Source organism: Garra rufa, chromosome 20 (assembly GCF_049309525.1).
Source record: "Garra rufa chromosome 20, GarRuf1.0, whole genome shotgun sequence".
Classification (NCBI taxonomy): Eukaryota; Metazoa; Chordata; class Actinopteri; order Cypriniformes; family Cyprinidae; genus Garra; species Garra rufa.
Window position 1 is genome coordinate 32,432,797 of NC_133380.1, and position 27,963 is coordinate 32,460,759.

A 27,963-nucleotide genomic window follows, 5' to 3' on the forward strand; every position below is an offset into this window, starting at 1 on the left:
CTATTAGAGGTTCAGTAACACCCTGAAACCGAGTTACACTACAGTGGTCAGGGTCATACAGAAGTTTTCCAAGATGGGTTCCATTTGGAACAGGCCTTGCAAGGGTCGATCAATGAAGTTGAGCACTCGTTCTGTGAGTCAGGTGCAGAACCTGGCTTCAAAAAACAGATGCATGAGTGCTGCCAGCATTACTTTAAAGGTTGCAGAAGAAGAAAGTCAGCTTGTCAGTGCTCAGACCATACGCCAAGAGCATAAATGACTGAAACCATGTCCTGTGGCCTGATGAGACTATAAGGTAAACTTGTTTGGCTCAGACAGTGTCCAGCATGTGTGGCGATGCCCTGATAAGGAATACCAAGAAAATGATGTCTTGCCTACAGTCAAGCATGGTGGTCTGGGGCTGCATGACTGCTGCTGGTACTGGGGAGCTGCAGTTTATTGAGGGAAACATGGATTTCATTATGTACTGTACATTCTAAAGCAGAACATGATGCCTTCCCAGTTTACCAACATGATAACAATCCCAAACACACCACCAAGATGACAACTGCCTTGGTGAGGAAGCTAAAGGTGATGGGGTGGCCAAGTATGACTCCAGACCTGAACCCTATTTAGCACCTGTGGGGCATCCTCAAATGTAAGGTAGAGAAGCACCATGTGTCTATTGTCCGGCAGCTCTGTGAGGAGTGGAGGAGGATCCCAGCAACATTGTGCAGCTCTGGTCAATTTCATGCCCAGGTTGATTAAGGCAGTGCCAGATAACAATGGTGCTAACACAATATATTGACACTTTGCACAAGTTCACTTAGGGTGTACTCACTTTTGTTGCCAGCTATTTTGACAATAATGGCTGTAGGTTGAGTAATTTTCAGGGGACAATAAATCTATACTGCTATACAAGCTGCACATTGACTACTCTAAAATATATCCAAGTTTCCTTTTTATAGTATTGTCCCTTGAGAAGATATACTAAAATGGTTGCTGTGAGGGATGTACTCACTTCTGTGAAGTATTGTATTTTGTTCATTAGTCGTGCTTGTGAACAAAGCATCACTACTATTTATTTATTTATTTATTTTTTATTTGTTGCATACTTATTGTTCTTCTTATGGACAAAACTTAACTAGGGGTGTGTAATAATAACAAAAATTATATCTCAATATTTTTCTGGAATTTTATTGATAACGATAATTAGACCTTATGTGACCCTGGACCACAAAAACAGTCATAAGTAGCACAGGTATATTTGAAGCAATAGCCAACAATACATTGTATTGGTCAAAATTATTATTTTTTTCTTTTTTGCCAAAAATCATTACGATATTAAGTAAAGATCATGTATACAGAAAGTATACCTTAAATATTAAATATAAACCTAAAATCGCCAGTAGGTGGCAGCAAATCACTGTATAAGTGAGTCATTATTGAGTCATTCATTCAACCGATTCGTACAAATGGCTGATGAGAATATAAATATAAAATAAAAAAAAAGTCATACAGGGGCATATAGTTTAAATATGTTTTAATGGATTAAATTACACAGTTCTTTAGATTTTAAAAATGTTTTTGAAAAAGGTTCATTTAAGAACAGTTCACTAAAAGGTACTTTGGGGAACCAAAAGTGGTTCTTCTGTGGCATCACTGCAATAACACCATTTTGGAACCTTTATTTTTTAAATGTAGAGTGTAGGTGTGTTTTTGTTTGGTTTTCATAATATACTCGATAATGTCAAATTGCATATCATTTAAATAACAATAACAATATTATCGTAAACTGTATATTTCGCACACCCCTATGCAAAATTGTCCCACACTGTTTATCGTAGACCCATGATGAGGAGTCAAACATGCGGCTTATTGAAAAAAGCTGTGCTATGACTTTTATAGACTCTATAGCCCGTAGTCTTCAAATGTCTCCCTGGCAACTGTCTAGCAATGCCCTTGCAATTATTCAGAGAACCCTAGCAACCATATAGCAGCATAAATAAGCCATATCTATGCTCCACAACATCATTCAAACATGGTGGTTGGCTCTTTTCAGTTGTGCAGAACACCGAAGCATCTACCCAGTGCTGACCTTTGTCATGTCTAAATACCGTCTAAATACTGTCTAGGGTATATATATGTGTGTGTGTGTGTTTGTGTCTGTGCGTATAGCCATGTTAACATGCAACAAATAATTTTTTTCTACTATAAGTCCGACCATGTGTTTTTTAGATACATATGCTTTCAGTGGTCCTTTTAATTTAAAAATTTTTTAGTGAATCATGACTTGTTCGTGAAAACGTTCACAAGTGTGTATGCTTAGGGAATGAGACCCATTATTTTGGAACTGATGATTCTGATAAATCTGTGTTAACAAATTAATGACTTGAAACTACAGAATGGTTTTGCACAGATCTAATCTATCAAATTGTTGACAGCGTTGATGACAGCCATATTGTGTGTATCACACATGTATTAAACAGACAGTTTTTCCTGTGTTTCTGTTGTTACTACTAATAAGGAAAACTGCCACACTTCTGTGGCAAAGAACTGACATGCAGACGAGATAGTGAGCAAACAGGCTTTAATAATCCAACGACAAGTAGAATATAATCTCGACAAGGGCAGGTTGGTAAAACAAGAGAGATTGACAAGACTCGACATGTAATGAATAGAAAGGGAGCGACTTAAATACACAGACCAAACTAGGATAATTAACTAGACACACCTGAACAGAATGACATAATCAAACACAATATGGGAACACAGGAAACTAGGTTAAGGAAATAAAATAAGCAGGAAAACAGGGAATGAACAAAACAGGGAAAGCAAAGCCCAAAAAAGAAAAATATCGCGATTAGCAATTTTGTTAATTAGTTTAATTGTCACATATTTGTATACATTTCCAACCAGCTCGGGGTGCATAGTTACATCCCTACTAAAAAGGCCAGCTTGATCTCAAGATGAAAGCATACCTGTGGGAACTTTTTCGCAAGATGCGAAATATGTACTACATGTATGTAACTACATATCGCTGCAGTTTTCAACAGAAATGTCCACTGAGTGGCGCTTACCGAGTATGCCTTTTTTTCCCCCTAGAACAGATGACCATACCAATGTGATCTCATCATTTACAGGCACTAAAACGTACAATACTGACGTATTTCCAGCATTTAAACTTACAAATACACACATATTTTCAGCATTTAAAGCAAACAATACTGACGTATTGACGACACCCCAAAATTAATCTGTATGAATATTGAAATTGCGACATTAATTTTATTATTGTTGTTTTCAACAGTTTTCAATTGCAATTATTAAATTGTTTACTCATTTAACATTTCGTTCTGTTCTGTGTGATTTCTGCTACCAGTTCGTTTCTAAGAATAGGCCTACATAATGTTAAACAAGACTTCACTTTTAAACCCTTAAAATAAATAACATTTATGCAATCGTTTAATCATCCATGTAATATTTACTTTGTTTGTTGTGCCATGGGCCACAAAAATATTCACTTCAAAATGGGTGGGTTAAGGTTTGGAGGTAGGTTAAGGGGTCTAAAAATCTAAATAGCTTATTGATAAGATGATAAAAATGCATTTTTTTAGCTAAAAATTTGTGCTTTTTAAATGTTGAAATACGTCTAAATTGTTTTAGCATCAATACAAATGTACTAAAAATTTTCTTTTTGTGCTTGAAAATGTTACGTATCAATACCTATGTGTAAACAATAAAACCAGGCTGAACATACAGTCAGGTCCATATATATATTTATACAGTTATATATACTATATATATATAACTATATATATATATATATATATAGTTATACATATACATAGTTATACAATGAATATGGGCTTAAAGTGCACACTTAAATTTTTAGGGCAGTCTCATCAAATTGGTAGAAAGGTTAAGGAATTACAGCTCTTTAATATGTACCTCCCCCCTTTTTCAAGGGACCATAAGTAATTGGACAGTTGACTCAAAAGCTGTTTCATGGACAGTTGTGGGCTATTCCTTCATTTTTTCTACATCAATTAACCAGATAAAAGGTTTGGAGTTGATTCTAAGTGTGCCATTTGTATTTGGAAGCTGTTGCTCTGAACCCATCATGCAGTCAAAGGAGCTCTGCATGCAAGTGAAACAAACAATTAGGCTTCAAAACAACAGAAATGCATCAGAGAGATAGCAGGAACATTAGGAGTGGTCAAATCAACAGTTTGGTGAATTCTGAGAAGAAAAAGATCACACTGGTGAGCTCAGCAACATAAAAAGGCCTGGATGTTCACAAAAGACGACAGTATGGTGGATGATTGGATGATCCTCTCCATGGTAATAAAAATTTTTACAACATCCAGCCAAGTGAAGAATACTCTCCAGAAGGTAGGCGTTTCACTGTCAAAGTCTACAATCAAGAGAAGACTTCACCAGAGCAAAATAGAGAGGGTTTACCACAAGGTGCAAACAAGGCCAGATTAGACTTTGTCAAAAAAACATTTAAAAAGCCAGACCACTTCTGGAAAAGCATTTTTTGGACTGCTGAAATTAAAATCAACAAGTACCAGAATGACGGGAAGAAAAACGTATAGAGAAGACTTGGAACAGCTCATGATCTAAAGCCTACAACATCATCATCTGTGAACATGGTGGAGCAGTGTAATGGCATGAGCATGCATGGCTTCCAGTGGCACTGGGTTACCGGTGTTTAGTGATGATGTGACAGAAGACAGAAGTAGCCGGAAGAATTCGGAAGTGTATAGGGATATACTGTCTTCTTTAAATGATTCAGTTAAATGGAGCAAAGTTGTTTGGGCGGCTCTTCATAGTACAAATGGACGATGACCTAAAACATACAGCAAAAGCAACCCAGGAGTTTTTAAAGGTAAAAAAAGTGGAATATTCTGCAATGGCCAAGTCAATCTTCTGATTTCAAATTGATTGAGCATGCATTTCACTTGCTGAAGACAAAACTAAAGGCAGAAAGACCCACAAACCAACAACAAACACCAACAACTGAAGTCAGCTGCAGTAAAGGCCTGGCAAAGCACCACAAAGGAGGAAACCCAGTCTATGGAGATGTCCATGAGTTCCAGACTTAAGACAGTCATTGCCTGCAAAGGATTCTCAACAAAATATTAAAAATGATCATTTTATTTATGATTACTTTTGAGCCCCTAAAAATGGGGGGTCTGTGTATAAAAATGATTGTAATTCCTTAGCATTTTATGATATATTTTTGTTCAACCCCTTGAATTAAAACTTAAAATGCACTTCAATTTCATCTTGATTGTATCATTTTAAAACTATTCTAGTGGCACACAGAGCCGAAATGATGAAAAGTGTGTCAGTGTCCAAATATAAATGGACCTGACTGTACATGTGATACGTTTTATGTGAACTTGGTTTTGTACGTGTCACCTCAGTTCTGACTCTGACTCTGAAATGCTACTACTGCACTACACATAAAACTACCCAGTAGTATGAACAAAAATGAATGTGACTTCAAAACGCAATTGCAAGCATACCATTTTAGCTTGTTTTTCGATATTATTCAGCTCTTTTATCGTGAGTCATGTTTGTCATTCGATTCGTACCCAAGGATTCTGCATCCTAAGTCCAATTCTGTGCCTGCTGAGCTACCACACTAGCTTGTAACATCCAGAGGTTTTGCCCATTTTCGAACCCCTGCAAATAAAATATCCCTCTCTTTAAAATTGATATATGATTGTCTAATCCTAACCCCTCTCCCACACCTAAACATAGCAGTACTAGGGTAGTAGAAATCTGACTGGGGAAAAACGAAACACCGGAAAGCGAAACATTACAAGTGCTCGCTACTTTACCACCTCTAGTGATAATTTATGTTGGAAACTGCAGTGATATTTTGTGTCTTGTGAAAAAGTTCCCACAGGTAGGTCTGTCATGTGAACAGGTAGCAACCACTGCAAAAAAAAAATAAAAAAATAAAATAATAATAATAATAATCCTGCTAATCCATAAAAACCCAATCCTGCTGGAAAATGAAATCAGCATCTTGTAAAAAGCTGGTCAGCAGAAGGAAGCATGAAGTGCTTTAAAATTTCTTGGTAAACGGGTGCAGTGACTTTGGTTTTCAAAAAAACACAATGGACCAACACCAGCAGATGACATTGCACCCCAAATCATCACAGACTGTGGAAACTTAACACTGGACTTTGGCAACTTGGACTTCTCCACCCTTCCTCCAGAATCTAGGACCTTGGTTTCTAAATACAAAACTTGCTCTCATATGAAAAGAGGACTTTGGACCACTGGGCAACAGTCCATTTCTTCTTCTCCTTAGCCCAGGTAAGACGCCTGCTTCAGGAGTGGCTTAACAAGAGGAATAGAACAGCTGTAGGCAAATTTCTTGACACGTCTGTGTGTGGTGGCTCTTGATGTCTTGACGCCAGCCTCAATCCATTCCTTGTGAAGTTCACCCAAATTCTTGAATCGATTTTGCTTGAAGTCTGTCAATGCTGCAGTTCCCTTCCGGGAACTCTACACTGCGTCCTGAAACGCTATGGGGAACGCCATTGGCGGGCCGCACTTCTGAGTCATAGTCCAACAACCAATAGAATGACGGGAGTGACGTCACAGGCGCGGTGACGTCAGCGACCGGGAAGTATAAAAGCACGTGCGTTTGAAGCCGGCGTCAGCTTTTGTCATTCAGCGAGAGCACTCTGTGTCTGTCTGTCTTTATAACATATTGCTGTTTTTGTGCCAGTTTGCACACCTTTATTTTGAGCAATATGTCAACCAAGGGGGAAAGTTAAGAAACTAGGCGGTACAGCAGCCACATAGATAGTGTGTTTTTCCCTGCCAACGCTTCATTGTTGTTGGGATACACACAGTCTATGTGTAGTCTGCTTGGGTGCGGAGCACGCACAGTCAGCCCTCGAAAAGGCTGACTGTCCACAGTGTGAACTCTTCCACTGCGGGTGCTCCATCCCCGGAAGGCTCTCTTCGAGGAGAGAGCCTTCACCAGCGTTCCTCGCGGGTCCGGCCCCGCTTCCGCTGAGGCGGAGCGGCAGCTGCACTCGTGGGGATCGCAGCTAGATCTACTAGAGGTAGTGAGACGGGTGATCCCCTATCTCCTTCCCTATCTGGTGGATCGGTAAACCTCCTACTGGATAAGGAAGCCCGCATCGGTTACTTCCATCCAGAAAGAGTTTTCAACACTTCCCCTATCTTCCTCCGAGGAGGTTGATGTGGAGAACGTTGTCAAAAGTATTCAACCGCCCCCCCTGATCGCCTCGGTATGAGGAGCTGTTGGACGTGCTGACTAATGCAGTAGCTAAGTTAGCACTTCCAAAGCGGAACTTTCTGTTCTTCCCCGATCTGCACACTGAGCTGTCTAGATCAGGGGAAAAACTAGAAAGAAAAGATGATGCCGCGGGTTGAACAGACGCTAGTCAGCTATCTGTCACCCAGCCTGGCATCATCCTTAAAAGTTCCGTCTTTGCTTTCCAGGCCGCCTAAAATAACTTCAGGCTTGATGGGCAAATTGCACACGTGTCGGGGTTGCTGGACGGGAGCATAAAAACCCCAGCCGTGTACCAGCTCCTCACATAAGAGGCTCATATTAGGAGCATTGCAGCCCGTTTCCCTCCGGTGAGACCTAGAGGGCGGGATTGGCAACACTCCTGACTGGGGGCTTCAAAGACTAAGCCCGATCTGAGGGTCGTGCTTTAGTCTAAGAGGTCCTCGGCTAAACGGCCCTGATGGCGGTACCACAGGGCCAATGAGGGCAGCCCCTCTCGAGGAGTCAGGTGCCCCACCGCCTTTTGCGGTGGCCACCTCTCCTCAGGGCCCTCAGGAGATTCGTCAGCTAACCCTGCCAGTGTTACAGGGCGCGGCAGTCTCCCACGAACATCATTCTCCGGTCTCTCCGCCCGGAGACGTAGCGGAACCAGAGAGTTCGCCACCCCCACGGGGGTTTTTAGAGCGCTTACTTCAGGTGCATCCTGCCAGTTCGCTGTTACAGGTCACCGAGTTAGCTCCTCTAATAAATCCAGAGACCAGCCTCGAGAGGCTGGTTCCCTTAGTAGATTTTCTGGCAGCGTGGAAGCTACTGCCAAATATTTCTATGTGGGTCCTGCGTACTGTAGAGAAAGGCTATTCCATTCAATTCGGCGCCAAGCCGCCACCTTTCAGCGGGGTATTTCCTACTCTTGTAAGCCCCGAGCAGGCTCTGGTACTGGAACAGGAAGTGAACACTCTCTTGAGGAAGGAGGCCATCGAGGTGGTCCCTCCTCAACACAGAGAATCCGGGTTCTACAGCCGGTACTTCATTGTTCCCAAGAAGGGTGGGGGCCTGCGGCCCAATTTAGATCTCAGACAGCTAAACCTCTCAGTCAGAAAACTGAAGTTCAAAATGTTGACTGTCAGTCAGGTCATGTCTCAAATCAGGTCCGAGGACTGGTTTGTCACGATAGATCTGAAAGACGCATACTTTCACGTCTCCATCCTTCCTCAACACCGGAAGTTTCTCAGGTTCGCTTTCAGGGGCAAAGCTTACCAATACAGAGTTCTTCCGTTCGGCCTAGCACTCTCACCCCGAACGTTCACGAAGTGTGTGGATGCTGCTCTGGCTCCTCTGCGACTCCAGGGCATCCGCATACTCAACTACATAGACGACTGGCTGATCCTAGCCAGCTCAGAACGGTTAGCGGCTCAACATCGAGATGTTGTTCTTGCTCATATGTCAAAGCTGGGGTTGAGACTCAACGCCAAGAAAAGTGTGCTATCTCCATTACAGAGAACCACTTATCTAGGTGTAATCTGGGATTCGACCACGATGCAGGCACGAATGTCACCTGCTCGGATCGAGTCGATCCTTACTGCAGTAAATGCGGTCAAGCTAGGCCTGCTACTCACTGTCAAACAGTTCTAAGTACTGTTAGGTCTTATGGCAGCTGCATCCAACGTGATACCTCTTGGATTGCTGTACATGAGGCCACTGCAGTGGTGGCTCAAAACCAAAGGGTTTTCCCCGAGGGGGAACCCACTCCGCAAGATCAAGGTCACGCGGCGCTGCCTACGTGCCTTAGTCATGTGGAAGAAGCCCTGGTTCCTATCACAAGGTCCAGTGCTGGGAGCTCCTTGCCGCCGCGTCACGCTAGCGACAGATGCATCCCTCACCGGGTGGGGAGCGGTCATGAGTGGCCGCTCCGCCCATGACCTATGGAACGACCAGCATCACTCTTGGCACATAAATTGCCTAGAAATGCTGGCGGTGTTCCTGGCTCTGAAGCATTTCCTTCCAGACCTAAGAAACCGTCACGTGCTGGTCCGCACAGACAACACTGCGGTGGTCTATTACATAAACCACCAGGGAGGTCTGCGTTCACGCCCCTTATACAAGCTGGCGTACCAGATCATCATGTGGTCACAAGGGAAGCTTCTCTCATTGAGAGCAGTTCACATTCCTGGACGTCTCAACGTGGGAGCAGACGTCCTGTCGAGGCAGGGGCCGAGGCCCGGGGAATGGATGCTTCACCCAGAGGTGGTGAAGCAGATATGGAGAGTCTTTGGTCAAGCCCAAGTGGACCTCTTTGCGACTCAGGAGACATCGCAATGTCCCCTTTTGTACTCTCTAGTTCCTCCAGCTCCTCTCGGACTGGATGCCGTGGCCGAGGCTTCGTCTGTACATTTTTCCCCCGATCGCTCCGCTCCCGGGAGTTCTGGAAAGAGTGCGCCGGTACGGAGTACGGCTGCTGCTAATAGCCCCGTACTGGCCGGCCCGAGTATGGTTCTCGGACATAATCGCCCTCCTCGACGGCTCTCCGTGGGAGATTCCTGTCAGGAGGGACCTTCTTTCTCAGGCTGGGGGCGCAATTTGCCATTCCTCTACCCAAGAGCTGGGTACACACCCAAGGTCCCCTCAGTAACACCACAGCCAATAACGCTGCTAGCGTTTTATCCTCCTCCATCCGTGGAGCACGACCAGAGGAAGTATAACTTGATGTGTCCAGTAAGAGCACTAGACACTTATGTCCACAGAGCTGCCCTGTGGCGTAAATCAGAGCAACTGTTTGTCTGTTACGGCCCCCCTAAGAGGGGATGCCCGGCTTCCAAGCCTACTATCAGTAAGTGGATCGTTGATGCCATCTCTACTGCGTACGAGTCCTCTGGTCTCCCATCCCCGATGGGAGTCAAGGCTCACTCTACTCGAGGCGTCGCAGCCTCCAGAGCTCTGATGGCAGGTGTCCCGATCCAGGACATCTGCAGTGCGGCGGGTTGGTCCTCACCTCTGACGTTCGTCAGATTCTATGAACTAGACCTCAGAGCCACTCCGGGCTCAGTCATCTTTCAGCCCTAGCATAAAGGCTAGGCTCAAGAGGTCAAAAGGCGCTTTCCTTCTAGCAAGGAAAAGAGTTTTTACCCCCCTTTCATTCTGGCAATTTCCCCAGACAAAGGCGTATGACTCTCCTCTATATTTGTCCTCCTGGTCTGGCAGGTCCCCAGACAGGAGATGTATCCCCACCATCTTGGCCTGGCACTTCCCAGGCAAGTGGTGTGTTATCCTGCCTCGTGTGCCCGAGGGCCGAGGCCTGTATTCCATGTGTCTGGTGGTTGATCACAGACAGAGATGAGTTCCAGTGCCCTGGCAGGATCACCAGGCACTCCCTATGTCCCTCTTGTACTGGCTGTACGCGGACAACGGACTACCATTTCTCCTCGTGTGCCTGAGGGCCGAGGAGCACTTCTCCCCCTGCACTGGTCATACGACAGGCAGCGGTTGAGAACCCTATCCTCGTGTGCCTGAGGGCCGAGGTCTATTTATCCCTCTTGTCTGGTGGTGGATCACAGACAGAGATGAATTCCAGTGCCCTGGCAAGATCACCAGGCACTTCTTGCGTCCCTCTTGTACTGGCTGTAACACAGACAAAGGACCGCCATTCCTCCTCGAGTGCCTGAGGGCCGAGGAGCATTTCTCCCCCTGCGCTGGTCTCAGGACAGGCAGCGGTCGAGAACACTATCCTCGTGTGCCTGAGGGCCGAGGCTCAGGTATCCCTCTTGTCTGGTGGTGGATCACAGACAGAGATGAATTCCAGTGCCCTGGCAAGATCACCAGGCACTTCTTGCGTCCCTCTTGTACTGGCTGTAATGCAGACAAAGGACCACTATCTCTCCTCGCGTGCCTAAGGGCCGAGGAGCGTTTCTCCCCCTGCGCTGGTCTTATGACAGGCAGCGGTTGAGAACCCTAGCCTCGTGTGCCTGAGGGCCGAGGCCTTTTCTATCCCTCTTGTCTGGTGGTTGATCACAGACAGAGATGAATTCCAGTACCCTGGCAAGATCACCAGGCACTTCTTGCGTCCCTCTTGTACTGGCTGTAACGCAGACAAAGGACCGCCATTCCTCCTCGAGTGCCTGAGGGCCGAGGAGCATTTCTCCCCCTGCGCTGGTCTCAGGACAGGCAGCGGTCGAGAACACTATCCTCGTGTGCCCGAGGGCCGAGGCTCAGGTATCCCTCTTGTCTGGTGGTGGATCACAGACAGAGATGAATTCCAGTGCCCTGGCAAGATCACCAGGCACTTCTTGCGTCCCTCTTGTACTGGCTGTAATGCAGACAAAGGACCACTATCTCTCCTCGCGTGCCTAAGGGCCGAGGAGCGTTTCTCCCCCTGCGCTGGTCTTATGACAGGCAGCGGTTGAGAACCCTAGCCTCGTGTGCCTGAGGGCCGAGGCCTATTCTATCCCTCTTGTCTGGTGGCTGATCACAGACAGAGATGAATTCCAGTGCCCTGGCAAGATCACCAGGCACTTCTTGTGTCCCTCTTGTTCTGGCTGTAACGCAGACAAAGGACTACCACTTCTCCTCGTGTGCCTGAGGGCCGAGGTTCATATATCCCTCTTGTCTGGTGGTTGATCACAGACAGAGATGTATTACCACTCACCTGGCAACCCCCAGGCGGAGTCATCCAGTGTCTTGGCAGGTAAGTATTCCAGACACTGTTTCCTTCTTGTTCTGGCACCCTAGGTCACCAGACAGAGGGAACTTCTTCTCTGGAGTGGTACACCAGAGACTCAAAAACGCTTTCCTTTCCCTTGGCCTAGCAGCACAGACACTGCGCAGGGATTTGGAATTATGGGGGCGTTGATACCTCGTTCCCCATAGCGTTTCAGGACGCAGTGTAGAGTTCCCGGAAGGGAACGTCTCAGGTTACGTATGTAACCCTGGTTCCCTGAGGGAACGAGACACTGCATCTCGGACCCTAATTCCCGCACCCTGCGGCGCTCGCTTCATTCCTATGAGCTGATGCCGGCTTCAAACGCACGTGCTTTTATACTTCCCGGTCGCTGACGTCACCGCGCCTGTGACGTCACTCCCGTCATTCTATTGGTTGTTGGACTATGACTCAGAAGTGCGGCCCGCCAATGGCGTTCCCCATAGCGTTTCAGGACGCAGTGTCTCGTTCCCTCAGGGAACCAGGGTTACATACGTAACCTGAGACGTTTTTTCGGTTGGTTGTGCATCTTTTTCTTCCACACTTTTTTCTTCCGCTCAACTTTCTGTTAACATGCTTGGATACAGCACTCTGTGACCAGCCAGCTTCTTTGGCAATTAATATTTGTGGCTTACCCTCCTTGTGAAGGTCAGCTGTCAGACCAGCAGTCTTCCCCATGATTATGTAGCCTAGTAAACCAAACTGAGAGACCATTTTGAAGCCATTTTGAGTTGATTAGCTGATTGGCATGTCACCATATTCTAATTTGTTGAGATAGTGAATTGGTGGGTTTTTGTTAAATGTGAGCCAAAATCATCACAAATAAAACAACCACTTTATTTTTTCATGTAAATGTTTATTTTATGCAAATTTGTGTTGTCTTTAAAAAAAAATACAGTCCATATGTTATTCATGATCATATTTAAAAGAAGTTGTGAAAAGGTATTATCTGTTGACATTAAAGCTTGACATTAAAATGTATTTATTACTGAAGAGGAAATCTGATCTTTTTTAAATGTGGTTTTGCCCAGTGGGGTTATCAAAACAGAGTACATACATAATTAAACACAACTCATTTGAAATGTTAAACAGATAATAGACTTTCTTTTTTGCTCTGTTCTCGATATTATTGTTCACACAGGTCCTTCAAGCCTGACTTTGTCATGGTGCGACAGCACGCTTATAGCATGGCTCAGAATGAAGACTTCCGCAATATAATCATCGGTTTGCAGTATGCCGGAATCCCCAGCGTCAACTCACTGGAGTCTATTTACAACCTCTGTGACAAGCCATGGGCTGTGAGTAGATGTTTCGTTTTGTACTGTGTTTTTCTTTGAAAAAAAATAAAATAAAAAATCTAGCAATGTGAGGAGCATTAGAACTTTGAAATAGCTTCTGAGGCTACTTTACAAAAATGAACAAATCCTGTAGGGATGTTCTGATCAGGTTTTTTGTGCCCCCATCTCCACTTACTGTATAAAGACATTGGTAGATGTAAACATGTCATAATGGTAGACATTGTAAACACTGTTTGGTCACAATTATGAATATGGGGCTATCAATATAAACTTATTGTGTTTTATATGTATATTAAGCAGAATAATTGCAATATAAAAAGGAAGAAAGTGGGGTTAGAAAAGATGAAGCTTGCAGTGTTAAAACATTTTATGGGAGATAAAAGTAATAGGCAAATTAGAGCAGTAACACTTCATAATAACTTTAATTTAAAAAAAATCATTAACAAACATTATGTAATTCTGAACAGATCATTAGTTAATAAATATATTTGCATATCTAGAAACATTAATTAATGTGTTTGTTAATGTTTACTAATATGTCTTAAACATTACCCAATAATTAACATTTCATGTAAATTAAAATGCTTTCAAATGTCATTAAACATTTAATTCATATGGTCATGCACATCTTGGAAATCTTCAAATGATTTTTAACAGATGTTCTACAATGGTTCAAAGCTTTTGTTAATGCACAACATTTCTGCTGTTGCTGAGGGGTGACACAGGTAGGGTTAGGGACAGGTTTGATGGTATAGGTAGGTTTAAGGGTTGAGTAAGGGGTCAGCAGTGTACGGGGCCAATTGGATTACTATAAGGCAACACGATTCAATCTGTTTAAACTGCAATAGTTAATGTATGATTCAAGGAATGTTCTGTTTAATGATAAAAATAGTATACTTATAAGTGTTCTGCACCCAAATTACAATGTGTGTTATGTGTTTACCAAACATTCAGCTAAACTGAACTAACCACCCTTTACATACTGTAAATGTTGTTACAGTATCAAAAAGTCCAGTACCAATAAATATACTAAAATTGGGCAATACCTGAGATTGGACATCCCTAATATGCTGTTATTTTCATTTTATTTATTTATGTTTTTATGTACTTTTTATCTGGCCATCTGAATGTAATGTATAATCATGCATAATTGTGAGATAAGATCAGACCGCATTGTGGCATGGACATGGCTAAATCACACTTTCAACGCTTCAAGTTCTACTATTGCCAATATTTGCATCCTCACTGATTCTCTGTTTTCTCCCAGTTTGCTCAACTGATCAGCATCTACAAGAAACTAGGAGCAGATAAATTCCCTCTTGTTGATCAGTCGTTCTACTCAAACTACAGGGACATGGTAAGTACAAAACAACTTTGTTTTTATTCATTTCAAACCAGAGCAGCAAACAGGCAACATAAGAAACGACAAACAATTGTGCTTGAAATATGGCAAGCTATTGATTTTGATGAAGAACAAAATTATATTATGTATTTTGATTTTTTTGAACTTGTGTCCTGATGACAAAACCCCCCACTGCTACAGCAACACATACTTTCATGAACAAGAATTGTGCCTAATAGTATTGACAGCATACGTCAGATATTTAAAAAAGCTATAAAAACAGTACCTGCAGAAAATTTATTAATTCAATAATTGGCCACATAACTGTACTTTTAGAGAGAATCTTTCATGTTTACTTACACACTTTTAAAAAGTAATAATGTCATTTTATGTTTTAAATCATTAAGCTTTAATAATTTTTGTTACATAAGTAACCCACGTTCTCTGAAGAAGGGAACGGAGACATTATATCCCCTTTTTACCACAGTCCTGAGCTGCGCTGTAGGCTGGGCTACGGCTCGGCTCGGCTCCTCAGCAAAAACCTGAATAAATGGATATACCCGTATGTACGGGGGAGTGGCTGTGCATGCAAATTTCACTCGCCAATGGTCATTGTCCTTTTCTCTTTAGCACAGAGGTGATAGGTCTCTCTAATGCAGGGGTGCCCAACCCTGTTCCTGGAGATCTACCTTCCTGCAGAGTTTAGTTCCAACCCTGATCAAACACACCTGTCTGTAATTATCAAGTGCTCCTTCAGATCCTAATTAGTTGGTTCAGGTGTGTTTGATCAGGGTTGAAGCTGAAGAAGGTAGATCTCCAGGAACAGGATTAAGCACCCCTGCTCTAGCGAGTTCCCATATGAAACGTCTCCGTTCCCTCCTTCGGGGAACGTGGGATACCTATGTAGCCTAGACATTTCAATATGTTTTCCATGTAGTTATGGCAGGCATATGAAGATGTAAAAAGCCCTCTAAGATTAATCTAATTGCAAATGTAAATAGTTTTATCTTTAATTTTTGAGGGGTGAAATACAATTAAAAATTGATTGAAATTTTAATCATAAAAATTTTCATTTTTGATATACCTGTTTTTTTGTTGTTGCTGTTTTTTCTTCCTCAAACAAATCAATTTGTTTATTTGTTGTCAATCAGTGAACTCAATTCGTCTCAGTAGCACCCCATTTATACAAAGCATACACATTGTGTCATTATAATGCCTCTGTAATGCAATTTCAAAATCATTATCAGCTTTCTGCATTGTGCAAACAAGCTAATATGTTGTTTCTGTGGTTTCAAGTAGACATTTTGATGTAACATAATTTTTCTTGTCTGATGTGGCTGTATGTAACTGTCATTACAGTTTTTAAATTAATCTGATTTATTTTTTAACTCAGTGCTCATCAGAATAGAAAAGTGAGAATATCAATACTAGATGAGTGCATTTGATATAAGCCATTGCCACTATAAACATACTTGCAAACAATTCCCATTAAATACACACAGACGCTTTCACAGACAAAACAGTTTAATGGTTAATTGCATATCCCCATGAAAACAGTGTTTTGTATGTATTTCTTGGACTGCATTGCAAAGCTTCAGTAAAATGTTTAAAATCATTTAAACATGTTCTATGCATTCTAAGCATTCTGAAAAACAAAAGGGCAAACTTCCACACTGACGAATGGCTGATGCACTTGGTCTTCAGGGCGTTTTGATCAAACAGGATGATCCAGTACAGGGGTTGATCTGTAGAGATCACAGTTTAAGAGATGACTGAACTTGTATCTATGCTTATAACATGACAACAACTGTTTTACTATTAAAAAATTATACCAATAGTCAGGGGCGCTGCTCGCAATTTTGGGCCCTATGACAAAATATGAGGTTGCCCCCCCCCCCCCCCCACACCAAAGCAGATCTCTGGGGGCCCCTAAAGGGCGTGGGCCCTTAGAATTATCCTACCTTTCCCCCCTTAGCGGCGCCCCTGCCAATAGTGACCATTAGTGACCATTTGTGGCTAGTACAAGGGCTGCAAGTAGAAATTACAAATGACAAAGTATACAAATTAAACTTTCTTCTTTACATAGAAAGTTTAATCATAAGAAGTGTTGAGAACTTCTTGTATGGCATCTGGTCTGTCCTTTTCAAATTCATTTATGCTTTAAACATGGAAATATTTAAAAACGTTTTAACAAGCATACATGATCTGAACCCAGGATTTGCAACAATGCACAGTATATGTGTTTGACAACATCCAAAAAGGCAGAAAATTTAAGTTGGGCAAAAATTTAAAAAGCCAGTAGGTATCAATATCGCTGAACACTGTATAATTCAGACTATGATGAATTGTCATTGTAAGAATATGATCTAGATTATTACCCCACAGTTGCAGCCTCTCTGACATCTGCTGAGGTACTGCTTTTCATCTGAGGAGACATCGGCCCAACGCTTCACAAATTCACATGAATTAACAAAGACCTTTCCATCCTTGACACGTCCTTAAGTGGAAAAAAACAAACATAACATTTTTGTCTGATGTATCTCTCAAGCTCATTTTACAACATATATTTTATTCAATGCCTAGAGATGTCATCACTTGAACCCCCATGTTCTGTTGAGATTCTTTAGTGTTTTTAGGTTTGAGGGCCTGGATAATATTAATCTCTTTGAAGAGTGTAACATCACTGAGGACATTTACTGTTTACTAATGAAGTGTGTTATCAAGTTCTTAAAAATTATTTTTGAGGTATTAAAAAGGAACATGCAGCTTAATTGATATGACTGGAATACTTTACATGACTTAAATTCTGAACAGATTCTAAACACTGTGCAGACTTTGTAAATGTTACAGAGGAAAACTGGATATAATTCACAACTGAGGTTTACGCACTAACAGACTCTGAACTCATTGCAAACTCTACAAACTCACACAGAAACATGAGCCTTGTTGCTAGAAGATGCATGAAAATTGAAAATATTATGTGCTCTAAAATCATCTAAAAATATCAAATGTGTGATAGCTGAAAAACTGAAGTTAAATAAATGAATACACTGTGTGATGTTCTGTGAAATCTATCAACTCAAACTGTCCAAAATCTGCAGACTGGCTCTGATTTTCAGAAACTACCTTAACTTATCCAGACTGCAAATTGTATAATATGTGTAGTGTATTTCAGCCTTAGTAGATTTTCACAACCAGCATCAGGTGTTCAGTTTCAACTCAAAATCTGACTTCAGATAATTAATAATTTTACCTGACAGCAGATACTCATCGTTTTGCAGATAGGCCTCACATGAATCTTTCTGTGAGTAGATGACCCTAATTGGCTTTTTGTCCATATGCTTAAATATCTGGAAAGGAAAAAAAAAAAAAATAATTAATAAAAAAAAAAAAAAAAAAAAAAAAAAAATATATATATATATATATATATATATATATATATATATATATATATATGTGACCCTGGACCACAAAACCAGTCATAAGGTTAAATTTTACAAAACTGAGATATAAACATCATATGAAAGCTCAATAAATAAGCTTTCTATTGATGTATGGTTTGTTAGGATAGGACAATATTTGGCCGAGATACATCTATTTGAAAATCTGGAATCTGAGGGTGCAAAAAAATCAAAATACTGAGAAAATCACCTTTAAAGTTGTCCAAATTAAGTTCTTAACAATGCATATTACTAATCAAAAATTACATTTTGATAGGTTTACAGTAGGAATTTTACAAAAAATCTTAATGTAACATGATCTTTACTTAATTTCCTAATGATTTTTGACATAAAAGAAAAATCAATAATTTTGACCCATACAATGTATTTTTGGCTATTGCTACAAATATACCCCAGCGACTTAAGACTGGTTTTGTGGTCCAGGGTCACACATATATATATATCTCTGAATTACGTCATCTCTGAATTACGACAGGGCTTGAAGGCAGCTTATGCCTGAATGACTTGATTAGCTGGATCAGGTGTGTTTAATTAGGGTTAACTATACAGGGCCCTCCAGAAACTTAAGTTTGACACCCCTGATAAAGAGTCTAGTTCCACATAATGTATTAAAGATTGAACAATAACTATGGTGGCCGACAGCTCAACGCACTGCAAATGAACAAATAATAATAATAAATAAATAAAAACCTGTAAATGAACCTTTATCACAGCAGAACATTGCTTGTTGTAGCAGTGTATTGACTCTTCCGGTTATGTATATTTTTCAATATGCTGTAATCACCTAGTTAAATAAAAGCCTGGAGGACCTTTATTCATCCCACCGCATCTCATCTGTGTTGTGTCAGGAAATCGTGAAAACTGAGGCAGTGTGTCATTTAGAATAAAAGCAGCCAGTTACGCTGCAGTAACACCGGTGAAAGAAAGGAAAGAGAGGACTCTCCCATTAGTTTTGATTGCGTTATGATGGGACCAGAAGTGGCGATACATTGCATTACTTTCCGGATATAGGAGATGTGATAAAGGTCTATTAAGAAAACATCTCCATCTGTTTGACAGCATGTGCTGCAAATACTCACAACACAAACAAATACAAACATATATATATTATACGGATTATTATCTGTAAAAACGATACATTTGTGACCTAACAAATAGTCACGAAACTTATGGCACTGTAATTCTCCATGTTCCACTCAGATATTCTCAACCCACGACTTGCTTATGCAATCGGCCTTCTTCCCCCTTTCCCTTCTTGGGACAAAATTGCTCCCAAACCATGATGGCTAACGTCGATTTCTAAATAGAAGGGCTTTGTAAAATCTGCCAAGTACCGGGGCAGTAACTTCTCTTTTAAAACCTGGAAAGCAGATTCACACTCAGAACCCCACAATTCACCCAAGGGCACTCTTTGGTGTAGCCAATGCTGCGAGGGCATGCAGGGGTGCTGCTAACTGAGAAATATTTTTTTTTACAAAACGCCTGTAATATCCAGAAAACCCCAAAAAAGATTTAAGTACTGTTACTGTACTTGGTCATGGCCAAAGGGCCACCACCCAGGTTTTCTCAGGATCCATTGCAACCCCCTCAGTCGATATCACGTGTCCCAGATAAGACACCTGACGCTGAAAAAGCAAACATTTACTCAATTTTACCTTTAGGCCACATGCTCAAAAAATGTGAGAGCACCAACCTAAGACGACTAAGATGTTATTCAAAAGATGACGAAACACGATCATGTCCCCTATTTAAATATGTTGGTCAATATTTTTATATGCAAAGCATTGTTTGCAGTTTTCCTGTAAACATAAAGCAGTCGATCTTTGTAATAATGAAATTCCAAAGTTCTTTAAAACTAAAGTCAGGCATTGCCTACTTTATGATAAAAAGGCCATAAAAATTAAGGGTGAAATACAAACAAAATTTCATTGAAATTTTAATCGTAAAAATGTTCATTTTTGATATACCTGCTTATTTTTTTCTCAAACAAATCTATTTATTTATTGTCAATCAGTGGACTCAATCTGTCTCAGTAGCACCCCATTTATACAGAGCATACACACTGCGTCATTATAACGCCTGTATAATGCAATTTCAAAAATCATTACCAGCTTTCTGCATTGTGCAAACAAGCTAATATGTTGTTTCTGTGGTTTCTAGTAAAGTAGACATCTTGATGTAACATGATTTTTGTTGTCAGATGTGGCTGTATGTAACTGTCATTACAGTTTTTAAATTAAACTGATTTCTTTTTTAACTTGATGCCAATCAGAATAGAAAAGTGAGAAAATCAATACTAGATGAATGCATTTGATATAAGCCATTGCCACTATTAACATACTTGCAAACAATTCCCATTAAACACACAGACGCTTTCACAGACAAAACAGTTTAATGGTTAATTGCATATCCCCATGAAAACAGTGTTTTGTATGTATTTCATGGACTGCATTGCAAAGCTTCAGTAAAATGATTAAATTCTTTTAAACATGTTCTACACATTTTACGCATTTCGAAAAATAAATGGGAAAACTTTCACATGATGAATGGCTGATGCACTTGGTCTTCAGGGCGTTTTGATCAAACAGGATGCTCCAGTACTTGTCGAATCTGTAGATATCACAGTTTAAGAGATGGCTGAACTTTTATCTATGCTTATAACATGACAACAACTGTTTTACTACTTTAAAAAATTACAATAAATCAATAGTGACAGTTTGTGGCTAGTAAAAGGGCTGCAAGTAGAAATTACAAACCCAAGTATACACATAAAATTTCCTTCATTACCTAGAAAGTTTAATCATAAGAAGTGTTGAGAACTTCCTGTATGGCAGGTGGAATGTCCTTTTCAAATTAATTTATGCTTTAAACATAGAAATCTTTACAAAAAAATGTGATAATATTCAAAATAGTAGAAAGAAAATTTGGATTTCAACATTGCTGAACTCTATATAATTCAGACTATGGTGAATTACTATTGTTATGATTTAGATTATTACCTCACTGTCACAGCCATTCTGAAACAGGCATTGAGGAGAGACTGTCCCAACGCTTCACAAGGCTACATAAATTAACAAACATCATTCCATTCTTGACACTTCCTTATGTGGAAAAAAAAAAAATCTTGGTTAACGCTTTACAATAAGGTTAATTAGTTAACATTAGTTAACATGAACTAAGAATGAACAATACTTTACAGCATTTATTAATCTTAGTTAATGTTCATTTCAGCATTTACTAATGCATTATATCACAAGTTGTGTTTGTTAACATTAGTTAATGCAGTGTGAACTAACATGAACAAGCTATAAACAACTATAATAAACAACTAAACTGAACAAAGATAAATAAATAGTGTGATAAATGTATTGCTCAATGTTCATTCATGTTAGTTAATATATTAACTTAACTTAAACTAACTAAACATGGGGGTACTTATTGAACCCTAATGTTCTGTTGAGATTCTTTAGTGTTTTTAGGTTTGAGGTCCTGGATAATATTAATCTTTTCATATGAGTGTAACATTTACTGGACATTTACTGTTTAATAATGAAGTTAGATTGTTATCAAGTTCTTAAATGGCCAAAATCTGCAGACTGGCTCTGACTTTCAGCAACTATCGTCAACTTGCTCAGACTACAAATCGGGGCTAGTGTATTCCAGTCTTAACAGATGTTCACAAGCAGCATCAGGAATCAGGGTGTTCAGTTTCAAAATTCAAAACTCAAAATCTGACTTCAGATAATTAATAATTATACCTGCCAGCAGATACTCCTTGTTTTTCAGATTAATGCCACATGAATTTCGACTTGAGTAGATGACCTGAATTGGCTTTTCGTCGACATGCTTAAACATCTGGAAAGGAAAAAAAAATAATCAAGAAAGATTTTACTAGCAAATTCTGAATTTAAAAATGATGTGGCAACTACATTTTCTCACCTTGATAATTTTGACACTGTATGCAGTTCCACTCTGAGTGCTGTTCACTTTTCCAGTGATCTTAGCTCGAATCACTAATTGGTCAAATAGACAGATGTGACAAAAATGTGTTTTTTATGTTGTTTTTTTTAAATATATTTTTTATGTCACATTACATCATGTTATTTGTTGTTTATATTTTGTATTTCAAGTTATTCAAGTAATTGAAATAGTGTAAATGAACTGAAATGCAAGGAACGTCTCGTAACATCTGATTTCAAAGGAGCATACAACCTACAGATTTGTATATGGCACCTATAGCTGTTCATGTTTAATTAACTATGCATGTGTTTGACATACCTGTGTCAGAATCGCAGTACTGCTGTTGCGATTTCCTTTGAGCACATCTGCAGCCTTCGGCCACCTGCTCGTTCAGTCCCACAGACAGGAAGAACAGCAGCCCTAGAGTCACAGCAGCAGACAGCGGGATGCCCATCCTCACACTCTTACAGCGCAGATTAAACAATATACTCAGGTTCTTGGCCAACTAGAGTTTCTTTGTCTCTATCTTTCCAAAGATCTCTAAATTCTAGTAGGCATCTTATATAGCTCTTATGTCTCCCACCCATCTAACCTCAAAAACCTCACCTCTTGTACAGACACACACATCAACACACAAGTGTGTGCCTGAAGAGCAGTCAAACACAGTTCCTGGAGGGCCACAGCCCTGCAGAGTTTCGTTCCAACCCTTCTCCAACACAAAACAATTCAGTTTTAAAATAATGCTGCATTCATGCCATGTTGTAATTAACATAATTCTGGGATGACAACACATGACATTTTACTCATAGCTTTCCATGTCGGACTCAGAGGTAGCGCCTAAATAGTCTCAGCCTCAGATATCACGGCCACGGAACGTTGGCGTTTTGCTTAAAGGTGTTAATGCAGATGCCATTGTTGTTATACACTTTTGCGCCGTTCGTTCACAAATTACTGACTTACTGCTTGTTCTCCCTCCTCTTCGTTAACTTTTGATGCTGGTTATTTCAATGACTGACTTGTTGCATGCCAGTCTTGTTGTTGTGGGGGCATTTCCATGCACTTGATTGGTTGTTTGACATGTTGGTCAAATGGCCTTATGGCAGGCCTTGGCCAATGAAAGCTGCCATGGATTCCAGACCTTCAGCCATCAGTCTGAAGGTCTGGCTATGTGAGGCTAGCGCCTAAGTAGCGCCAAAATGAACCAGAATGAAATCCAGAATCTTATCTGTCTCTTCCGCAGCATGCACCATCTGCCCCCTTGCTTTTTGATAGGCTTCTTTAAATCGCTCCTGATGCCCCACCCTACCCCTACTCATCAAAAATCTGCCTGGCTTACCCCAAATTAAATGTCAACTGTGAACTTTGGCGACTACCCAAAACCCCCCAAAACCAGTACTTGCATGTTCGGTTGTATTATAAGCTAAAACTACCTCTGGTAAATATTCAACCTATCTTCTTTTCTTTGGTGGTGAGAGAGTTATTAACAGATTATGCAGGGTTCGATTTAACCTTTTGAATTGACCATTGGTAGGGCCTGGTTCGACTCTGCTTAATCCAATTCGTTTTAAATAAGATTTGAAAAACCTCCACTTTAAAACACTTCCCCTGATCCAAATGAATTATTTGGGGGACCCCATACTTGTGAATCCACTCCCTGACAAGAGATTTTGTCACTGTCACTGCCTTTTGATCTCAGGTAAGCACTGCAACCACAAATATTGAAAACACATCAGTAAAAATCCAAGACATTCTCCTTACCATGACTAGAAGGTTCTAGAATGGTAAAATCAATAGCTACCACTTCAAAGGTTCTTCTTGCTAACAAACTACCCTTATGGTTATTAACTTTGGCAATAGGGTTTTGCCACAATACATCTCTCGCATTGCCTACAATAAGTTTCAATATCCTGGAACATTCCTGGCCAGTAACATCTAGCTCTGACCAACTTATTGCATTCTACCCCCTTATGTCAATGCTCATCATGCAACCCACAAAGGACCTCCTTCTTCAAACTCTGGGATAGCAGCGCCTGTTTAATTTGGCCATGTCTAGTATGTCTAGTATGTCTAGCCATGTCTAGTAAGCCATGATGGCTTGGGTGCTGCCAACTGAGAAATATTTTTCACAAAACACCTGTAATATCCAGAAAACCCCAAAAAAGATTTAAGTTCTGTTACTGTACTTGGTCGTGGCCATTAGGCCACCGCCCAGGTTTTCTCAGGATCCGTTGCAACCCCCTCAGTCGATATCACGTGTCCCAGATAAGACCTGATGCTGAAAAAGCGAATATTTACTCCATTTTACCTAAGACGACTAAGATGTTATTCAAAAGATGACAAAAACACAACCACTTCATCTAAATACAAAAGCAAAGACTGATCACCTATAATTCTTTCCATAAGTCGCTAAAAAGTTCCAGGAGCATTGCAAAGCCCAAAGAGCATAGGATTAAACTGATATAAACTAATTTATGGCAAGCTATTGATTTTGATAACGAACTAAATTATATTATGCATTTTGATTTTTTTGAACTTGTGTCCTGATGACAAAACCCCTACTGCTACAGCAACACATACTCTTTTGAACAAGAATTCTGCCTAATAGTCGTGACAGCCTACTTCAGATATTTAAAAAAGCTATAAAAACTTTGCAGACTTGCAGAAAATATATTAATTAAATAACTGGCCACATAACTACTTATAGAGAGAATCTTTCATGCTTACTAACACACTTTTAAAAAGTAATAATGTATTTTTTTTAAATCATTATTCTTTAATAATTTTTGTTGTGCTTTAAAGAAGTATATTTTTTTTGATTTGTTGACTAACATATTAAAAGCACATGTAAAGTACTTGATTATAATTTAATAAATGGTAGTGTGTTTGATATTACATTTAATATATCTTAAATATCATTACTAATGTGTATTTGCAAATGTCAAAAAATTTCAATATGTTTTCCGTGTAGTTATGGCAGGCATATGAAGACACCCCTCTAAAATGAATCTAATTGCAAATGTAAATAGTTTTTTGGTCGTCATTTTTATATGCAAAGTTTTGTTTGCAGTTTTCCTGTAGACCTAAAGCAGTTAATCTTTGTACTTATTAAAAAAAAAAATCCTCAAATGAATCCATTAGTTTATTTGTTATCAATCTGTTTCAGTAGCACCCCATTTATACAGAGCATACACACTGCATCATTATAACGCCTCTATAATGCAATTTCAAAAATCATTATCAGCTTTCTGCATTGTGCAAACAAGCTGAAATGTTGTTTCTGTGGTTTCTAATGAAGTAGACATCTTGATTTAACATGATTTTTCTTGTCTGATGTGGCTGTACAGTATGTAACTGCCATTATAGTTTTTAAATTAAACTTATTTCTTTTTTAACTTGATGTTCATCAGAATAGTTAGTGAGAAAATCAATACTAGATGAATGTATATATAAAAAAAGCCATTGCTGCTATAAACATACTTGCAAACAATTCCCATTAAATACACAAAGACGCTTTCACATACAAAACAGTTTAATGGTTAATTGCATATCCCCATGAAAACAGTGTTTTGCATTTGTTTCTTGGACTGCATTGCAAAGATTCAGCAAAATTAAATCCACTTAAACATGTTCTATGCATTCTAAGCATTCTGAAAAACAAAAAGGCAAACTTCCACACTGAAGAATGGCTGATGCACTTGGTCTTCAGGGCGTTTTGATCTAACAGGATGATCCAGTACAGGGGACGATCTGTAGAGATCACAGTTTAAGAGATGAACTTGTATCTATGCTTATAACATGACAACAACTGTTTTACAATTTTTTTTTTCTTTTTTTTTTTTTACAATAAAACAGTTTTGGCTAGGGCTGCAAGTAAAAATTACAAACCAAAATATACAAATTAAACTTCCTTCTATACTTAGAAAGTTTAATCATAAGAAGTGTTGAGAACTTCCTGTATGGCATCTGGAATGTTCTTTTCAAATTAATTGTTGCTTTAAACATGGAAATATAAAAAAATAAAAAATAAAATGTTTTGACAAGCATACATGATATGAACCCAGGATTTGCAACTCTCACAGTATGTGTTTGACATCCAAAATGACAGAAAAGTTAAGTTGGGCAAAAATTAAAAAAGCCAAGAGTGTCAACATTGCTGAACAGACTATGGTGAATTGTTATTGTAAGAATATGATTTAGATTATTACCCCACAGTTACAGCCTCTCTGACATCTGCTGAGGTACTCCTTTTCATCTGAGGAGACATCGGCCCAACGCTTCACAAATTCACATGCATTAACAAAGACCTTTCCATTCTCGACACGTCCTTAGGTGAAAAAAACAAAACAAAAACATAACATTATCTTATGTATATCTAATTTTACATCCAAAGCTCATTTTACAATATATGCAACATTTTTTGAACCTAGAGTACCTAAATATGTCGTCATTTGAACCCCAATTTTCTGCTGAGATTCTTCAGTGTTTTTGGGTTTGAGGTCCTGGATAATATTAATCTTTTCTTTGAAGAGTGTAACATCACTGAGGACATTTACTTGTTTACTAATGAAGTGTGTTATCAAGTTCTATTAGGTATTAAAAAGAAACATGCAGCTTAATTGATATGACTGGAATACTTTACATGACTTAAATTCTGAACAAGTTCTAAAAACTGTGCAGACTTTGTAAATGTTACAGAGGAAAACTGGATATAATTCACAACTGAGGTTTACACACTAACAGACTCTGAACTCATTCCAAACACCAAAAAACTTTCACAAAAACGTGTGCCTTGTTGCTATAAGATGCATTATAAGTGAAAATAATTGCTTTAAAATCATCTCAAATTATCACATATGTGAATACACTGTATGATTTTCGGTGAAATCTGCCAACTCAAACTGCCCAAAATCTGCAGACTAGCTAACTTTCAGGAACTACCTCAAATTATCCAGACTGAAAATTGGGGCATAATTGGTGTAGTGTATTTCAGCCTTAGTAGATGTTCACAACCAGCATCAGGTGTTCAGTTTCAACTCAAAATCTGACTTCAGATAATTAATAATTTTACCTGACAGCAGATACTCCTCATTTTGCAGATAGGCCTCACATGAATCTTGTTTTGAGTAGATGACAGTAATTGGCCTTTCGTTCACATGCTTAAACCTCTGGAAAGATAGATAGATAAACTTTTAAGAAAGATTTTATCGGCAAGTTTTGTAAAATGATGTGGCAAGTACATTTTCTCACCTTGATCATTTTGATACTGTATTGAGAATTTGGTGCTCTGGTAACTTTTCTAGTAATCTTAGCTCGAATCACTAAATGGTAAAAATAGCCAAATGTGACAAACAAATGTGTTAATTGTATTTTTTAAAAACTGATTACATTACATTTTGAACTTATGCTCATATTTTGCATTTCAAGTTTAGCAAGATTAAACACAAAAGATGATTTGGAATCGAAAAATAATTAGAAAAGAAACCAAACAACATTGAAGGCCATTAAACATCTCAAAAATAAATTCCTTTGTGATCAATAAAGTCATACAGGTTTATATAGGCTTATAAAGTCATTATTATTGATTTAAATAATGTCATCCACTAAAATTAAGAAAACCTAACATCTTTAAATAAAGTATTAGCTATGCATGTGTTTGACATACCTGTGTCAGAATTGCACCACGCCTGATGCACATCTTTTTGAAGACATCTGCAGCCTTCGGCCACCTGTTCATTCAGTCCTACAGACAGGAAGAACAGCAGCCCTAGAGTCACAGCAGCAGACAGCGGGACACCCATCTTCACACTCACACTCTTACGGCACAAGATTAAACAATATACTCGGGTTCTTGGCCAACTAGAGTTTCCTTCTCTCTCTCTCTCCAAAGATCTCTCGTAGTAGGCATCTTATATAGCTCTTATGTCAGCCACCCATTTAAC

At 39.7% G+C, this 27,963-nt stretch overlaps 3 protein-coding genes across 3 annotated transcripts; all 3 read right to left on the minus strand.

Moving 5' to 3' along the window:
* Positions 1-16,143: 16,143 nt before the first annotated feature.
* On the minus strand, positions 16,144-17,960 carry LOC141293291 (metalloproteinase inhibitor 3-like). Its single transcript, XM_073825313.1, has 3 exons — positions 17,857-17,960; positions 16,982-17,100; positions 16,144-16,348 (listed from the first exon to the last, which is right to left on the minus strand). The coding sequence occupies exons 1-3, from the start codon at positions 17,939-17,941 to the stop codon at positions 16,304-16,306; spliced, it is 249 nt and encodes an 82-aa protein (XP_073681414.1). The 5' UTR covers positions 17,942-17,960; the 3' UTR covers positions 16,144-16,303.
* A 2,477-nt stretch (positions 17,961-20,437) lies between these two features.
* Positions 20,438-22,612, minus strand: LOC141293236 (metalloproteinase inhibitor 3-like). The gene is made up of 5 exons (XM_073825268.1): positions 22,343-22,612; positions 22,004-22,077; positions 21,823-21,919; positions 21,064-21,165; positions 20,438-20,674 (listed from the first exon to the last, which is right to left on the minus strand). Exons 1-4 carry the CDS (start codon positions 22,476-22,478, stop codon positions 21,071-21,073), a joined length of 402 nt encoding a protein of 133 aa, XP_073681369.1. The 5' UTR covers positions 22,479-22,612; the 3' UTR covers positions 20,438-20,674; positions 21,064-21,070.
* Positions 22,613-25,535: 2,923 nt separating this feature from the next.
* On the minus strand, positions 25,536-27,919 carry LOC141293946 (metalloproteinase inhibitor 3-like). The gene is made up of 5 exons (XM_073826014.1): positions 27,687-27,919; positions 27,272-27,342; positions 27,093-27,189; positions 26,230-26,348; positions 25,536-25,771 (listed from the first exon to the last, which is right to left on the minus strand). Exons 1-5 carry the CDS (start codon positions 27,820-27,822, stop codon positions 25,742-25,744), a joined length of 453 nt encoding a protein of 150 aa, XP_073682115.1. The 5' UTR covers positions 27,823-27,919; the 3' UTR covers positions 25,536-25,741.
* Positions 27,920-27,963: the final 44 nt, after the last annotated feature.

Bases quoted from the DNA above. Each gene is read 5' to 3' on its own strand.
- LOC141293291 (XM_073825313.1), bottom strand. From the start codon at position 17,941: ATGGACAAAAAGCCAATTAGGGTCATCTACTCACAGAAAGATTCATGT. The intron at 17,101-17,856 runs GTAAAATTATTA...TTTCCACTTAAG, and splicing joins CGATGAGTATCTGCTGTCAG to GACGTGTCAAGGATGGAAAG. The intron at 16,349-16,981 runs GTAATAATCTAG...TGATCTCTACAG, and splicing joins AGAGAGGCTGCAACTGTGGG to ATCAACCCCTGTACTGGATC.
- LOC141293236 (XM_073825268.1), bottom strand. From the start codon at position 22,478: ATGGGCATCCCGCTGTCTGCTGCTGTGACTCTAGGGCTGCTGTTCTTC. The intron at 22,078-22,342 runs GTATGTCAAACA...TTGACCAATTAG, and splicing joins GTACTGCGATTCTGACACAG to TGATTCGAGCTAAGATCACT. The intron at 21,166-21,822 runs GTATAATTATTA...TTTCCACATAAG, and splicing joins CAAGGAGTATCTGCTGGCAG to GAAGTGTCAAGAATGGAATG.
- LOC141293946 (XM_073826014.1), bottom strand. From the start codon at position 27,822: ATGGGTGTCCCGCTGTCTGCTGCTGTGACTCTAGGGCTGCTGTTCTTC. The intron at 26,349-27,092 runs GTAAAATTATTA...TTTTCACCTAAG, and splicing joins TGAGGAGTATCTGCTGTCAG to GACGTGTCGAGAATGGAAAG. The intron at 25,772-26,229 runs GTAATAATCTAA...TGATCTCTACAG, and splicing joins AGAGAGGCTGTAACTGTGGG to ATCGTCCCCTGTACTGGATC.